A 16058-nucleotide genomic window follows, 5' to 3' on the forward strand; every position below is an offset into this window, starting at 1 on the left:
AATCAAGCCCTCAAAGATCAGTTAATTCCCCAGGGTATTTAATCCCTGGCTTATCAGAAGGCAGAGGCTGCTTTGCTTATGGGAAGCTCTGTCTGTGCTCGGAGGCTCCGAGCATCAGGAGCTGCTCCTTCCCAACCCCTCCACGTCTCCAGCAGTTCTTGTCCTCATCCAGCTCCTCCTGATCCCAGGGCAAACACAGAGCCCGGGGGAGGGAAAGCAGAGACCTGTTCTGGACTCTGGAATAAAAACACAGACACACAGAGCGTGGCACACACCTGGGACAGCAGCCCAGGTCTTCAAAGGTTTTAATTTTAACCCCCCCTCCCCCTGTTTTTGGATATCCTCTTGACAAATCACTTTAACAGTTTTATTTACAGTAATAAAAATAAATTACTCTTACAGATGAATGTATAATATTATACACAATAGAGATACAGTGCAATAACAGCATTGATTTGTTTTCACTCGGTCATAAAGTGCATCGAAGGGGCTTGATTTAACCATAATTGAATGATAACTGTACATTTTCCTTTGAGATCAACTTTCCCAGTCAAGTTAAAAGGCTCATGACAACACTGACAGCCAAACAAGGCGCTGTCCTGATTGCTGTGGGATGGCCTCATTCCTGGGGAATCAGGTAGGACGGGAGGCAGGGAATGGGGAGGATTCATTCCCACCCTGTCCTGAGCCTGGCCAGCGTGACATGGGGCTCAGAGCCCCGGCAGGGCGAGCACAGGGCAGGGCTCTGCCTCTGGGAGAGTTTCCTGCTGGGCTTGGCCACCAGAAACTCATCCCTGCCTCAGGGCTGGAGGGTTCCCTTTATCCCGGGGGCTGGTGTGCTCTGACCTGCTCCCAAGGGACATCACACACTGGGACATTGTCCCATGGTGCAGAGGAAAGGCAAGGCAGAGCCCAGGGCTGCAGCCAGCCACTGCCCAGCTGGAATCCAAGCTTTTCCTGGGACGAGCCAGCAGTTTTCCAGCTCCCAGAGCCTGCAATAAGGCCACAAACCTGTGCTCGTGGTTTCAGTAGGCAGGGACACGATGTGCTGTCAGTGTCCTGCCCGCTGCAGTGCCCTCACGCCGGGCAGGGATAACCTTGGGACAGGCACCGAGCAGAAATTCGGGAAGGCAACTCTTCCCCTTGGAGCTGGAGACAATTTATTCACATCGACTAAAGAGGGTCCGGCTTGGGTTTTGTCTGCTGAAAACCCGCAGTTCTCTCTGATTTGCTCTGTGTTGCAGAGTTTTCCAGTGGGAAGGGCAGAGCTCTGCTCCCAAGGGTGCAGGGACAGAGGGAAGGGTGGGCTGGGGGGATTCTGCAGTGGGCAGCTGCACTGACAACACAAAAGGTACAAATAATCCAAGAGGAGCTGCCTCACCTCACCACGAGGGAAGGCTGAGCACGAACGAGAGGAATTACAAGGAAATATCATGTGCATCCAACAATTATTCCTGACAATTAGAAGTGAGCTGTTAATTCATCATTAACAATGACGTGAGGCTCGATGCTGGTCAGGACACACCGACACAAGTGAGTACCGATGGCTTTTTAAAAGGTCTCCCCACCCCAAATTTGATGCTTTTACAAGAAAGAGATACTTCATCACCTAATGAGAACAGTAATGGTTTCTTGGGGGTTCATTCCAGGTTCAATTAAAACTCTTTGATATGAACAAACCTGGGCTGCCACACCAGGACTGAGATCCTTGGAATTTTTACTGCTGGTTACTGACATGAAGCTGGCTAAAGAGAGACATTTTCACTGCTCAAACTGACCAAAATGGAAAAAAGAAGACAAACCCCAAAATAAAATTAAGCAGAATTGTTGGTAGAGTCTGTACATTTTAATAGGGGTTGTTTTGTACGTTTTTTTTTTTTTTTAATTTCTCATGCTGGGAAGGGGAGAAGGGCTTGTTGTAAATGCACAAGCTCCCCCCAACCCTGGCACATCTCCACAAACCTCAGGGCTGCTGTGGTTACATCCCACCCCACGCTGGCCCTGGCTTTGTCACAGTGTATTTGAGGAATGTTTTCTCCTTCTTTCTCCTCCTCACCCTTTCCTCACCCCCTCAACTCAACCAGCCAAGCACCAACACCAAAAGTTTTCACATTTACATTCTGCTGGCCACCAGCTCATGGTGGAAAAGCCAAAGGCACCCAGAAACCTGTAAATAAATCAGCAAACAAGCAGTGGATTCATTTCCCTGGCAATATTGACCCCTGCCATGGGCTCAGGGATGGTTGGATACCACCTGCAATTACTCAGGACCAGTTTTTTGCCCATTTCTGCTGCTGTAATTACTCAGGACCAGTTTTTTGCCCATTTCTGCTGCTGTACATCCAGACCAGCTCCTGGAGAGTCCAGAAGTGACAAGAATCAGCCCAGCCTGGCTCTGGCCTCTCATCCTTTATCAAAAGCTGTTTGCAAAGCTCAGGTTTGAAGGTGCAGAGGCAAGACCCTGGCCAGGGTGAGCACAGGGGGTTCTTCCCAAGCAAACACCCACAAACCCTCTCCAGGCAGGTCCAGCTTCCACCTGGAGTGGCCATGGGGACTCTGTGGAAATCAAAGGACACCTGCAAGTTTCCAACAAGCCAAAGACCCTGTGCTTTGCAGGACTGCCACTGTCCCCTTGGCTCAGCTGAAAAGCACAATCATTAATTCAGAGGCTTTTAGAGACCTCAGTTTAATAGAGATACAGCATCCCAGCTGGAGGAGGACTCCCAGTAACTCCAGCAGCAGAAAATATGGAGCACTGGGATCTATCCAGTTGCTCTGTGTCCTTCTGGTGGTGCCCAGGAAGTGGACTGGGGCTTCTGGGGTCTTTTTTTTTTTTTTTTTTTTTTTGGATCCTCAGTGAATCCACAAGGATCTACCAGCTGGAATCCCCATTTTGCACACCAGTGATTCCCTCACCATTGGTGCCTCCTCCACATGTGATACCATTCCATTCATGGGAGCTGCTCCCTGTTTTTGGCAGCAAAACCTCATCCTAATTCCTGCATTCCATCCTAAACATGTCCCAAAACCAGCCCCAAACACCAGGACGTTCCCATCCTGTACACAGCAACACCTGGGGAAGTGATTGAGGGTTTTCAATTAATTTTCCTGGCGTTCCACATAAGGAGACCCCAAAATTCATCATCCCCCAGTGATGTCCAACATTGCCACTCCAAACTTTTCCAGTAAAAGGTTTTCTCTGTGGAAAACAAAACCAAAACAAAACCAAAGCACTGAAGCAAAGGTGCAGTAAGATGGTCAGAGGTTTCCACAAGGCAGTGCATGGCAGGTGAACCTAAACCTCTTTATCTTCTTCACTTCTCCTCATTTCCCTCCTTTTCCTCTGACAAAACAGGAGAGGAAAAACAGCAAAAATCCACCTGGAAATGGCACTATTTTTATTAAGGGGAATAACTGCAAAAATGCCAATTTGTCAAAATTTTTTTTGGGTTTTTTAAGAGGAGGTCTCTTGAGGCTTTTCCTGAAACCTAACAAGTGTTTTTAACAACTTCCATGGGCAGCTTTAACACCACAAAGAGAGAGGTGCTAGACCATCACATGACCAGAAATGAGATGGTTATTTTGCAATAACTCTGAGCACAAAATAGGCTTGAACCACATCCTCATATCGACTGTGGGCTGGTTCAAGGACCAGAATTCAGAGTTTGCCTTTGCCAAAGGCTGTAATTGTGTTTGGGTGAGCATCCCAGTGAGGACACCCCCACCAGCTCTTAACCTCAGCCTGGCAGGGGCTGTGTCCTCAATTTTAGCTCCTCACATCCCAAATCTTTCTCCTCTTGCTGTGGAGGCTCACAGGGAGAAATTTTTCATTGATCCTTATTTGACTTTGGCAAAGTTTATCAGTGTATCCCTCAAACTGAGACACATTTTACCTAAGCAGCTAAACTCTACAAAGAACACTGTTGAAATCAAGCTCTTCAGCAGCCGGGAATTTACTGGAAAGCCAAGAAAATGCAACTTTTTTTCATGTCAAGGTTCCTCTAGAGCTGATTAGTTAAACTACCTTTCATCTAAAGATACAAAATGAGCTGCCCAGAGAAACAAATCCTGACTTCTAGCTAGGGTGGTTGTATAAAAACATTTCAAATGTTCACAATGTTTCAAAAAGGGTTTAAGCTGTTGAGTTTTTACACTGAGGAACTGCAGGGGCCTGGCTGCACTTCAGAAACCAGAAGAAATAGAGTGAGTAAAGTGTTTGTATAAATATTAGTCTTTCTTATATATATATTTACTTTAAAACTTACATTGATTCCACATTGTGCCAACTGCCCATTCTCCAAGGTATTCATCAGAGAAAGGAAATTTAAAAAAAAACCAAACCCAATCCCACAAAACATTAAAATGCAAAGACAGGCCACCTCTCACAGGTAGACAATAAGTCCAAGCCCCAGGCACACGTGGGAGATTCAGAACTTTCTCATGTGCACTTAGCTCCAAGGAGCAAGAGATTCATTGCACAGATCCAGGGACAAAATGCACCTGGATGTGTCTGCGTCCATAAAGTGACTTTGTACCCTCTGCAGCCACACAAAGCAAGAACATTTCTTCCACTGTCACAGACTCACAGAATGTTACAGGTTGGGAGGGACCTTAAAGCTCATCCAGTGCCACCCCTGCCATGGCAGGGACACTTCCACTGTCCCAGGCTGTTCCAGCCTGGCCTTGGGCACTGCCAGGGATCCAGGGGCAGCCACAGCTGCTCTGGGCACCTGTGCCAGGGCTGCCCACCCTCCCAGGGAACAATTCCTGCCCAAAATCCCATCCAGCCCTGCCCTCTGGCAGTGGGAAGTCACTCCTCATCCTGTCACTGCACACCCTTGCCAAAGTCCCTCTCCAACATCACCACAATTTCTCTACAGCAAAGCAGAATATTTGGGTACCAGACTCGGCTGCTGGAGGGTCTCCCATGCCAGGACCCCGGGCAGCACCCCCTGTGCCCTGGGTGTCCCACCCCCAGCCCTGCCACCTCTCTGGGGGTGGCTTGGATTCCTCCTTGCTTCATCAGCGAATGCACGATTCCACCTCCCGGCCAAAAGAAAGCACAGGATAAAGGACACTTCATCATGGTCTCACAAACACCACAAAGCACATCACACAGCACAGCAATGTCGGGGCCTGGCGCTTCTCTAACGAAGCAAGGTAAAGTGGCAGCATCAGCAACGACACGTGTGGTGACAGAGGCTTCCCCCTCGGGGACTCCAGCAAGCCCGGACCCCTCTTTGGATGAAAATCCCACCCCATGTAAACAACTCGTGTGCAAGGGGGGAAAGCAGCACCCCATTGCCCAGCTGGACAAGGGGAGCCCTTCCTTGGCCTCCCAGGCTTTGGGGTGCAAGCCACCCCAGCTGTCCTCGCCACCCCCACAGCGCCAGCCCTGCCCCGGTCACATTTTTGGGGGGTGGGGAAGGAGGGAACGGATTGCCTGGGTACCCCCATCCCTGCGACAGCCCCAACAAGCCTCACCTAAAGTTTCTTTCACCCCGCAGGTTCTCAAAGCGCTTCTGGAGCCGGGGAGTGCCCGGGGAGTGCCCGGGGAGTGCCCGTGTCCCTGGTCCCGTGTCCCTGGTCCCGGGTCCCTGGTCCCGTGTCCCCCGGCCGGAGCTCTCCTCCCCCGCGGTGCTGAACGCGGCCCCCGTTATTGCATAGCATCGCAGGCCCTGATTTCAGGGGATGGGCACAGCCACCCCTGGCGTGGGGACCAGCCCCGCCGGGGGGGTCGCGACACCTTCCTCCCCATCCCCCCGCTCCTGTGGCCTTCCCGTGGGATGTGCCCCCGAGGCGTGGGACCACCCGGATGGGGCCCGCTGCTCCCCTGGCTCCTTACCCCGAGAGCAGACAAACGCCATCGTGCGAGGATCCTTTTTCTTTTTTTTTTTTTCTTTCTTTCTTTCTTTTTTTTTTTTTTTTCGTGTTTTGTGTTTTTAAATAAAAAATAAAATGTGTAAGAAAATAACATTTCTAAAGGAAACCATTATCATTCTACTCTCTCTCTTTCTTTTTCCCTTTTGCTTTTTTTTTTTTTTCTTTTCCCTCTCTCTTTTTGGCCATCTTTCCATGGAACGAGATGTGCTGACCGGGGAGGGGGACTCCTCCCGGTAGGAAACAATAACGACAGAGGGGAAAAAGAGAAGGAGGAGGAGAGCCAGGGAGCACCTCTGGCTCCGTGCTCAGTCCTCACACGTCGCTGGATGTCCTTGGTCTGGAGGAGAACGTGGAAGGGATGCACCCGCAGCAGGCCAGCCAGAGCGACTTCTGGATGTCTGGGTTTCTGAAGGCGTAAATGATGGGGTTGATGAGCGAGTTGCAGGTGGCGGGCAGCGCCAGCGAGTAGGTGTAGACCGCGGGGTAGCTGGAATCGGCCACCAGCGAATAGATGGCGAACGGGATCCAGCACAGGGCGAAGGTGCCGAGGATGAGCGACAGCGTGGAGAGCCCTTTGCGGGTGGAGGTGGCCTGCGCCGTGGCGATGAACTGGTGCTGCACGGCGATCTGCTGGGCGTGCCGGAAGGCGATCTTGCAGATCTGCAGGTAGAGCTGCATCATGAGGGCGAAGAGCAGCAGGAAGGTGACGGCCAGCACGGCCGCGTTGTCCTTGGTGACGGGCCGCAGGATGCTGCAGGAGCTCTGGTCCCGCAGGCAGTTCCAGCCCAGGAGCGGCAGTAGCCCCACGCCCAGGCACAGCAGCCACATCAGCAGCACCATGGCGCAGGTGAAGCCCAGCGTGCGCTCGCTGTGGTAGGTGAGCGCGTTGTACAGCGACAGGTAGCGGTCCACGGTGATGGCCAGGAGGCTGCAGACGGAGGCGGAGAAGGCGGCCAGCAGCAGCCCCGCCGCCGCCAGCTCCGCCGCCTCGCTGGGCGGCCGCAGCAGGTAGCGCACGGCGAAGTTGGCCACCAGCCCCAGCCCGGCCAGCAGGTCGGCCAGCGCCAGGCTGCCGATCAGCAGGAACATGGGCGCCCGCAGGCTCGGCGTGTAGAACAGCACGGCCAGCACCAGCGCGTTCTCGCCCGCCACCGCCGTGCCCGTGGCGCACAGCGCGATGTCCCAGGGGCTCACGGACCCCGCGGCCGCGGCCCCGCCGCCCGGTGCCGCCGTGCCCGGCCCGGCCGCCGCCGCCGAGGGCCAGGCTGGCGGTTCCGAGGCGTTGCCGAGCCCCGGGAGCCGCTGCTGCTGCGGCTGAGGCGGCCACGGCTCCCCCATGGCGGCGGGGCCGTGCAGCATCGCTGAGGAGAGAGGGAGAAGGGGGCGGTGAGAGACCGACCCCGAGCCTCCGGAGAGCCGCCGAGCCCCGCGCTCTGCCCGGGCAGCGCCGGGCCGAGCCGGCACCTCGACCCTGCTCTAGGTGGGGGAGACCCTCACCGAGCCCGCACCTCGACTCTGCTCTAGGTGGGGGAGACCCTCACCGAGCCCGCACCTCGACCCTGCTCTCGATGGGGAAGATCCTCACCCCGAGCCAGCCGCGCGTTCCGGAGCCCCCCGCCCCGGGACACCGCACCCCTCACCCGGCCGCCCCCGCCCGCCGCATCCCCCCGCAGCCCCACTGCAGCTTCCCTGGGATGGAGCCCCCCCATTCCCCCCGCCCCACACGCACCCCTGGCCCCGCTATCCCCCGCCGGGCTGAGGCCGAGCACAACTCATCGCCCCGCTGCCCGCAGCCGCCTCCATGCGCTGGGCTCCACGCAGGGTCCGCAGGCACTGCGCACCCGGTGAGGAACCGGCCGCCCCCTCCTCCTCCTCCTCCCCGGGGCACGGCCACCTTTGCTACCTATTTATAGCGCAACCCCTCAGCCCCCCCCTCCCGCAGCCCTTTCTTTTTTGCGTGCAGTGAGTAAAAATAAACACTATTAATAGGCCAGCGCCTGTATGCGGAGCCGCTGATGGAAGGAGAAGGCAGCGGCGAGGGACAGCCTACGTTAAGTTTCTCCTTCCTCGCTGCCTTTCCCTCCTTTGGAAAAAGGCTGGTGCAAGATGCTCCCAGCCGGCGGCAGCATCCTGCCCTGCCTGGCGGAGCAAATCCCCCGCCCGGGCTGGGCAGCCGAGGTGTGAAGGTCGGGGCTGTGCCCGCAGCCCGCTGTCATCCCCCGCCGCCACCATCGCCCCTTCCCGCATGCAGCCGCCACGCCGGGGGTTGTTGTTTTACCTGGTTTTAATGCTCGAGGATCAGCTTGCTCCCCCCACCCCGTTTTTATTTTTTTCCTCGCCGGTCCTTCCAGCCCTTGGTGCGAAGCCTCATTCCTCGGCGAGCATCGCTAATAGCGTTGGCAGAGAGCTGGCATCGACTTGCACTTAATATTCCTGCCCCATTGGATCTGCTGATAAATCTCAACTCTGACGTCAAAGTCTTCACTTATATTCATGATCCAAGTCTGTGAATCAGAGCCGCTGTGATCAGAATAACAACAAGGCTGGCTCCGCGCTCCACATCCCCATCCACACCCGCAGGCACGCGGGGGGTGCGCGCACCCGCCCCGCCGCTCGTTCATTCATGAGCTCTCCCGCCACCCCGACGCACCTCCCCAAGGTCGGGGCTCGCTGCACCTGCGTCCTGCGGATGCAGCTTGGGCACCAGCCAGGCCCCGGCTCCTCGCAGGGTTTATTTTTACCGCTTTTGTGCCGAGGGACGCGGGGATGCGAAGGGAGGGCGGCGATCCGGCGTGGCGCGGCTCCGGTGCCGCGCTCCTCAAGGACAATGTCCAGGACACGGCGGCTGAGGCTGCTCGGGGATCCTGTGCAGCCAGGCTGGGGCAGGGGCATCCCTCCACAGGGAAACATCGCACCCCGGAGCCTTCGCCCCACGCGGGCTTCCCTCCCGCCAGCGAAACGCTGGGATGAGGAGGATCTCACTGGAATTAGAACCTGCCCAAGGACGCTGAGTATGAGGGTCTGTCCCCCTCACCGCAGCACCCACCCGTGCATCCCCAGAGCTTCCTCCCCTTGCTTGGGAAAGGAGCAGCCTGGAAAGGAACAAATCCCAAAGACACGATTATTTTTTCCAGCTATAAATGGCTCCGTGATTCATCTTGGGAGCAGGATCATCAAAGCAGGGATGCTCAGCTCCTGGATCCACAGGATTTCAGCTACACCTTCTCCCCTTTTTCCTACTGGTTTCATAACACTCCAGCTTCCCTCTTTCATCCCCCCCTCTCTTCCAGGCTGGGGCTTTGTGGTGCAGCCAGCTCAGCGCTGGGAAGGACTCCCAGCTCCTGATGTGCAGAGATATTTAAGCGAATATCAGTGATTTTTTTTTTTTTTTTTTTTTTTTTGGCTGAATCCAACCGCCCCAATTTGGAGCATCGGGGTCCCTAAGCAGGCCAAGCCCCATCCCAAGGGACTGGAATCGTCATTTACCTGGGCTCGTGACCGAGCGCCGTGAGCCGAGTGACAGCAGCGGCATCAGAAGGGGCGGAGGAAACGCGAGCGAGGAGCTGAATGAATTCGCTCCCGCTCCCGGTAATTACGCACGGCCCGGGAACGGGGAGGCGGCTGGGGAGCAGTGCCCGGCTCCCCTCGGCAGGCAGCGGTGGAGGCAGAGGGGATGTGCCGGCCGTGCCTGGTGGTCTGTGGGGTCAGAGCCCACCCAGGACCAGCCACGAGCCCTGCAGGGCTGGGCAGGGATGTCCCTGCTGTCCCCAGCCCCCGGGCATCAGGTGCAGCAAGGCTGAGCGAGGAGGGGCACACGCAGCACGCAGCAGTGACCCCGGTGTGGCCCTTGTCACCTGGAGCTGCCCCTTGCAGGGACACACACGCTCCAGAGGGTCCCAGCTGATCCCAAACCCCGTGGGATCGCTCACTGCAGCTGCCTCGGCCCCTCTGCTCCATCCAAGAGCACTCTCCCTGCAGAGACCCTCTCAAACACCCGGCATTCCCAGGGCAGCCCCTTCCTTCCCACCTTCAGCTCCTCCCTTCCACATCCCACCACAAGTTTGCCACAGTCCCAGGATGTTTTTCCTGTGTCCTGCAGAAATACCAGTCCCTGTTATCCAGAAGTGTCCCCTTTCCATACACACATCCCAGTGGATTTCAGCTGCTTGTCCTCCTGCCCAGGGAAGAGCAGCCCCATGTCTCCAATGAGGTTTTTTGGGGGTTTCACCTGTGCAAGGGGGTGCAGTGGATTGGCGAAGCACCCCAAGAATGTTGAGATTTTCTGGTGACAAAAAATGACATTATCTGGTCCCTTTTAAACCAGGGCTTGCTGTCCCCGGAGTTGCATGTGAGAGGAAGAGCCACTGCACACCCTGTTTCCAACGCTTGAGAAGCTCCTTTTTGAAGTTGTATTCAATTTTCCGAGCTCCTTGAGTAGCTGCAAGACCGTTCTGGCAATATTCATATATTAGATCTGCTTTATCTGTATTTAAATTACAGACCAAATAGAGAGGAGCAAAGATCGAAGCTGAGCAAAGACACAAACCTGACGCTGTAATTACAGAGCAAGAGGCCACCAGCCTCACCTGGGAATGCTGTTCAGCATGGAAGAAACCTCTCACCTTCATTCCTCATCATCCTCCTTGGTTTTTGGCCCTTGGGGGAAACCTCAGTGCCGACCAAGGCAGGTTTTCCTATGGCACTGCCCTGTGGGGATGCCGGGTGCTCCCAGCCCACAGCAGGGCTTGACCTGGGGCTCATCCTGCCTTACAATTTGTGCTTTTTTGGGTGAAACAAGTCAAAATCAGAGTGGCAATCACTAATGACGTGGCCGTCCCACTGGGAACCAAAGCTGGAACAAGGGCCGCTGTTTAAGGGCACACTGGTGGTGCAGAGCAATAACTACAATTCCAATTCTCCATCGTTTTTACCTGCAGAAATATTAAAATCGGCTTTACGTCTTTTCTTTGGGGAAACGTCATCACCTCCCGTCATCCCATCAACTTTTCCCATTCCTGTGGGAGCGTCCTGTGGCTGAGCTGACAAATCCATGAGCTCACTGCCTTGTGACCCCGAGCCAGGCTCCGGAACCTTCCCCCGCATTTTATTTATCCCGGAATCTTTTCCGCAGCGAGCGGATCCAGCCTCGTTCCAGCACCTCCGTTGTTCCCTGTTACTCCGACGGTGCTGGAGGAGCTCTAAGAAGGAAAAGCACAGCTATAATTAGCAGTGCTGACTAATCAGGGTGGCAAATGAGCGCTCAGAGCCCGCCAGCCTCCCCAAAACGGGGCCGTCGGGGGCCGAGAGCCGCTGGGGAGAGCACGAAGCCCTACATTCAAAGGCTTTGCATAATTGCCGGTGGAAATGAGGCCATTTTCTCACTGCTGCCCCTGGAAAGATGGGAATTCTCCCAGTGCTGCTCCAGCTGCAGCATCCCAGCCTGGTGGGGAGGAAGGTGGGTTGGGATGGTTGAGGTGCTGATGCCAAAGCCGGGCACTGGAGGAGCTGGAGGATGGCAGGGAGGAGTGTGGGTGATAAAATCATCCAGCTCTGTGGAAAAACAGCGGATTTGCCTGAAAAGCCTCTCCCCAGGTGGCTGGAATGGGCCCCTTCCAGGTCCTGGCTTGCAGGGTGACCTCTGCCATCCCTGCTGCAAACCCGATGTTACCTCTCGGGGAGCCAGGGGTGGATCTTGGGCTCTCCCAGCACCAGGGAACACCTTCCTGCCCCCAGGTGAGCTCTCCCAGCCTGGGGACAGTGGGGACACCGTGTCTCACTGCCCTGCTGCTGTTACACCTGCAGGGAACATTCCCCACTTAGGGGGACAATGCCCAGCTATGCCAGGAGGGAAGGAGCCATTCCAAGGTTCACTCCGACTTCTCCTCCACCAAACAAACACTCAGGCCGAGCCAGGGGGAGGATTTTTGCTCCTTCCATCAGTGATATCATCCCCACACCAATGGTTTTGCTCCAAGTCCTTTCCTGAGCCAGAGGGACACGTGTTGGAGCACCTTTGCTGGCACATGCTGTGTCACCATATGTCACTGAGCAGGGCTTCTGGGAAAAGGTTTTTTTTCCAAAATAAAGGGGTTTGCACTGTGTTTTACTCCTTCTCCCAAGCTGTATGTGCTGCTCTGGCTGGGTGCCTCATCAGGAGTGACTGTTTCCCTAAATTGCCATTCAACCAAAGGGAACACCAGGAACAAAATATTCAGGCATGTGAGTGTGATAATTAATAATTAACAATAACCCAATTTACCTGATGTGGCACGGAGGTAAGGAAGGTTTTCTAGGGGTTTGGATGGGGAAAAATAGGAAAAATGCTTTTAAAAAATTGAAAATCTGGAGGTTTTTGCATCTGAGTGCTGGGCAGCTGTCCCTCCCTGCTGTGTCCCTGGTGCCACCAATGTGAGTTTTCCAAAACCAGGTTTCGAGGGAGCTGCTCTGGAGCACCAAACCCTGGAGCCACAGCAGAGAAACAGCTCTGAGCAGGATGGTCCCGGCTTTGTGAGGAAAATCCCTTGGCTGCCCCGAGTCAGGGACACAGCAGCACCAACAGGAACCCAGAATGTGCCAGCAGGGATGGATCTGCTGCTCCCTTCAAACCCTGAACCTCCTGCTGATCCCTCCTGGGGGATTGGCACGGGGGGAACACGAGGCAGCCGGGGGAAAACCCCCTGTGGTGGCACTGAAAGCACCTCCAGCCTCCCCAGCTCCTTTCCCGCTGGGCAGGAAGGATGCTGGGTTCCAGAAATCCCGGGGAACAAATTCCCAGCTTTGAAGTGGAACACAAGGCAGCTCGACACCCTCACGCTGGTCCTTTCTATTTATTGATTTTCACTCGGGCTTCTGCCATTTAAACAGGATCCTGTGTGGAGTCGCAGCTCTGGGCTCCCCTCCTGAGCACAGGGAATTAGGCTGGGGAGCCACAAGGCCTGGATCCAGAGCCCTGGTCTCCAACACAGGGTGGGTTAGGACATCACCCAGGAAAAGTCACAGCTGCTTGCAAGGTGTGAAATAATTTGTATAAAAGCAAGTCTTTGGCTTGGGAAAAAATCTATTTACTTAAACAGAGCCATGAATGGGCCTTGCCAGCAGTGTGGTCACATCCCAACCCTCAGCCTGAGTTATATCCACCTGGATTTTGGGAATGTGGAAATATTTTTTCCTCTCTGGGCATTGCAATTTCTCCTTCAGCACCACTATCCAGAGCTGTCAGTACTCGAGGATTCCCTCAGGATAAAAGAGACATTTCCAGGAGTGTGAGCACCCAGCAAGGGTAGAGAGCTGCTAAACATCCTGGGAATCTGCCTCCTCCATCCTCCAGGCTGGGGTTTGAAGCAGGGAGGTTCTGTGGTCCCACAGGAATTCCCTCTGCCCTGGGGATTTCACCCCAGAGCTGTGCTGGGCCTCTCCCCCTGGTGATGCTGGAGGGGGCTTGGCTGAGAAACATCCTCCCCCCGAGACCCTCAAGGATGAATTCATGGCAAAAAGGCACTTGGAGGAGGAAATAGGAAAAACAGCAACAGGGAAAACCCTCCCAATACTTTAAGACTGCCAAATTTGAAGGGTTTGGGGGAGATGAAGGCAGCGAAATGGATGAGGAGGATGAGAGCCAGAACTGCAACTTCCCACCCAGTTTTGAGCTGTTTCCCAAGGGTTTTTCTGACTTTTTTCTTTTCCTCCTGAAAGGTCAGCTCCCTTGTCAGAGCTCGAAGTCACAAGCACCGTGCCTGACTCGAGTGTAATCGTGTTTGATGAGTCACTTGTTTAACAGGAAGAGGCTCTGGTTGCTATAGGGATGGCAGCACAGGGGAGGGGATCCCTCCCTTACCCCGATCAAACAGAAAAAACGCAACAATCCCCTGCCAAATTCCCCTTTGCTGTCACTTTTTGACACAGTTGGGTATCCCGGCTGCAGGGATGGCCAGGCAGGTCCCTGAGTGGGACATCCTGGAGTTTGGGGACATCACAGGGCTGGGAAAAGACGAGTCTGGATGAGCGCTGGGCTTGGGCACCACGGGGGGCTGGGAGCTCCAGGGGTTTTGGGGTGACCCTGCTGAGCTCCCCGTCCCTCCTCAAGGCATTTCCCTCTATCCCAGAGAATCACAGCACCCACAGCTGGGATCCCCGACGGGCTGGGGGAGCTGTGGCTTTGTCACCTTTGGAAATGAGGCCACCGGGTCACCGAGGACAGTCGCCAATGTCACCGTGACCCATCTCCTCCCTCCTCGGTGACTGCCAGCCCTTATCCCCCTGGGTTTCAGCACCCCCAGGGCTGCTCTGTCACTCCCTGCACCCCTCGTTTCCCCTTCCCCTCTCCCGTGCCGGCCTGGGGGCTTTATTCCCAGATAATCAATATTCAATATTCCCAGATATTCAATATTCCCGGATTCAGACCCGGAGGAGTCTCCCGGCCACTTTTACAGGGACGTGGTGGGGGAATTCTGCCAGGTCCATCCCTGCAGACCCTCGGGAGATGCTGCTCTGCCCCGGGACACCCCCAGCTCTTCATTAGGGAACCGCTAATTACCTCGCCTTTGTTCCTTGACGCCGTTTCAGCGCTTTGTGTGCACGGGCTAAGTTTAGCTCCGCTGTTCCTGACTTTCCCCGCTCGCACTTTTTGCTGTGGATCAGGAGAATTCGGTGCCTCTTCGTGACGGGGAGGAGAGAGGGAAGAAATCTCCAGCCGTGCTCTGCAAAATTGTTTGTATTCGATCCTTCCTGCACGATGGGGTTTAAGAGATCTTTCCTGTGCTCCCAGCAGCTCTGGGTTTGAGAGGAGCATTTTCTCCCTTCCACAAATCCCCTGGGAAAAATAAAAGGTGGGGAAAATAAGGAGATGGCACTGGGAGAGACCCAGACCTCTGTGGGGGCATCATGGTTTTGGGTGCTCTGATGCCACTGTCCCACATCTCCATCCTCTCCAGGTCACCACGGCCCCGTCAAACCCAACCTGGCAAATTCCCCAAGAAATCTGGGAGCTCCTCAGGCCGGCAACACCACACCCAGAGAGAGGGAACTACTGGAATTCTTTCTGCTCCATGAATCCCCACGTGCTCCATGGGGTGTCTGTGTTCCCCAAATCCTGCCCTGTTGGGTCCCTGCATCCCAAATCCTGCCTTGTTGAGTCCCTTTCCATCAAATCCCACCTTGTTGAATGCCAACCCCCCTGACCCCCAAATCCCGTCCTGCTGTCCCCCTGCACCCCAGGGTGCACAACCCCACCCTTCTCCATGAGAGATTCTCCACGACCACCCAATTAAACCATGACAGCCCTGCGGTTAATTAAATCCGAGCCGAAATCATCCACCTGCGGATAATCTGAGGCCAGGTGGCTCTTTCAACAAGGGGAAAAAAAAAAAAAAAAATCTCCTTTTTTCCCATCAGGTGTTTCTCGAGGCACACAAGAGGTTCTTTAAATAGCGCAGCACAAGAGGCAGCTCCCGGGGTGGGGCTGCTGAAGGTCGGCTCCGCACACGGATTCATGCCGGGACACCGCTATTTTTAGCTGCGTGGTTTTTAAAGAAAACAAAACCCCCATCCAGGAAAAACATCGCGGGGATATCGGGAAAATAAACCGAGCCCAAATTCCCGGTCCTTGGGAGCGCCCTGTGCTGGTTGGAGCATCCCTGAATCCTCTGGCGCTTGCAGGGACCCGACCCCCAGCCCTGGCTCGCCGCAAATTTAGGGAAATATCAGGGATTTCACCCCAAAGCAGAGGATGTTGGCATTTCCTGACTCTGTAAAACCGGAAATAAAGAGATCAGAGCATCCTCTCAGCGCGCAGTTGGGCGCTGTGACATTAATTAGTGCCTCAGCTCAATTAGTGGTGGGGAAGGGGAGGGAAGCGAAGGCAGCGGGGTTCGTTTGCAGAGCGCTCAGGGCAGGTGGGGACACGGCTGTCCCCAAGCCCAGAACGCCCCCAGCAGCCTGGCCCGGCCCTCGGGGGCCGCTTTGGGTTTGGAGCATCCCCAGGGCTGGGCTCTGTCCCCAAGGTGTCCCTGTCAGCACCTTCCTCCTGTCACTGCCCTTGGACCAGGCAAATCCAGGGGTGTTTTCCCCTCTAATTACAGCATTTTCATCCTCAAAACCCTTCAGAATGTCCCAGCCCCGGCACCCAGAGCAGCACAGGGAGTGTGGCACTGCCCTCCCCTGTGCCCTGCAGTGCGATG

At 55.1% G+C, this 16058-nt stretch overlaps 1 protein-coding gene and 1 long non-coding RNA gene across 3 annotated transcripts; one reads left to right on the plus strand and one right to left on the minus strand.

Annotated features, from left to right (window-relative positions):
• Positions 1–265: 265 nt before the first annotated feature.
• Positions 266–8507, minus strand: LOC106853673 (G protein-coupled receptor 12-like). Its single transcript, XM_088172969.1, has 2 exons — positions 8162–8507; positions 266–7244 (listed from the first exon to the last, which is right to left on the minus strand). Exon 2 carries the CDS (start codon positions 7240–7242, stop codon positions 6196–6198), a length of 1047 nt encoding a protein of 348 aa, XP_088029095.1. The 5' UTR covers positions 7243–7244; positions 8162–8507; the 3' UTR covers positions 266–6195.
• Positions 8508–8551: 44 nt separating this feature from the next.
• Positions 8552–15692, plus strand: LOC148222090 (uncharacterized). 2 transcript variants are annotated; one of them, XR_015806652.1, is made up of 2 exons: positions 8552–9471; positions 10208–15692. It is a non-coding gene; the product is annotated as an uncharacterized LOC148222090 (long non-coding RNA). The 2 variants fall into 2 exon arrangements; XR_015806653.1 differs by having other exon boundaries at positions 10384–15692.
• The last annotated feature ends 366 nt before the right edge of the window (positions 15693–16058 follow it).

This window comes from Sturnus vulgaris, chromosome 14, assembly GCF_052056855.1.
Source record: "Sturnus vulgaris isolate bStuVul1 chromosome 14, bStuVul1.hap1, whole genome shotgun sequence".
NCBI lineage: Eukaryota > Metazoa > Chordata > Aves > Passeriformes > Sturnidae > Sturnus > Sturnus vulgaris.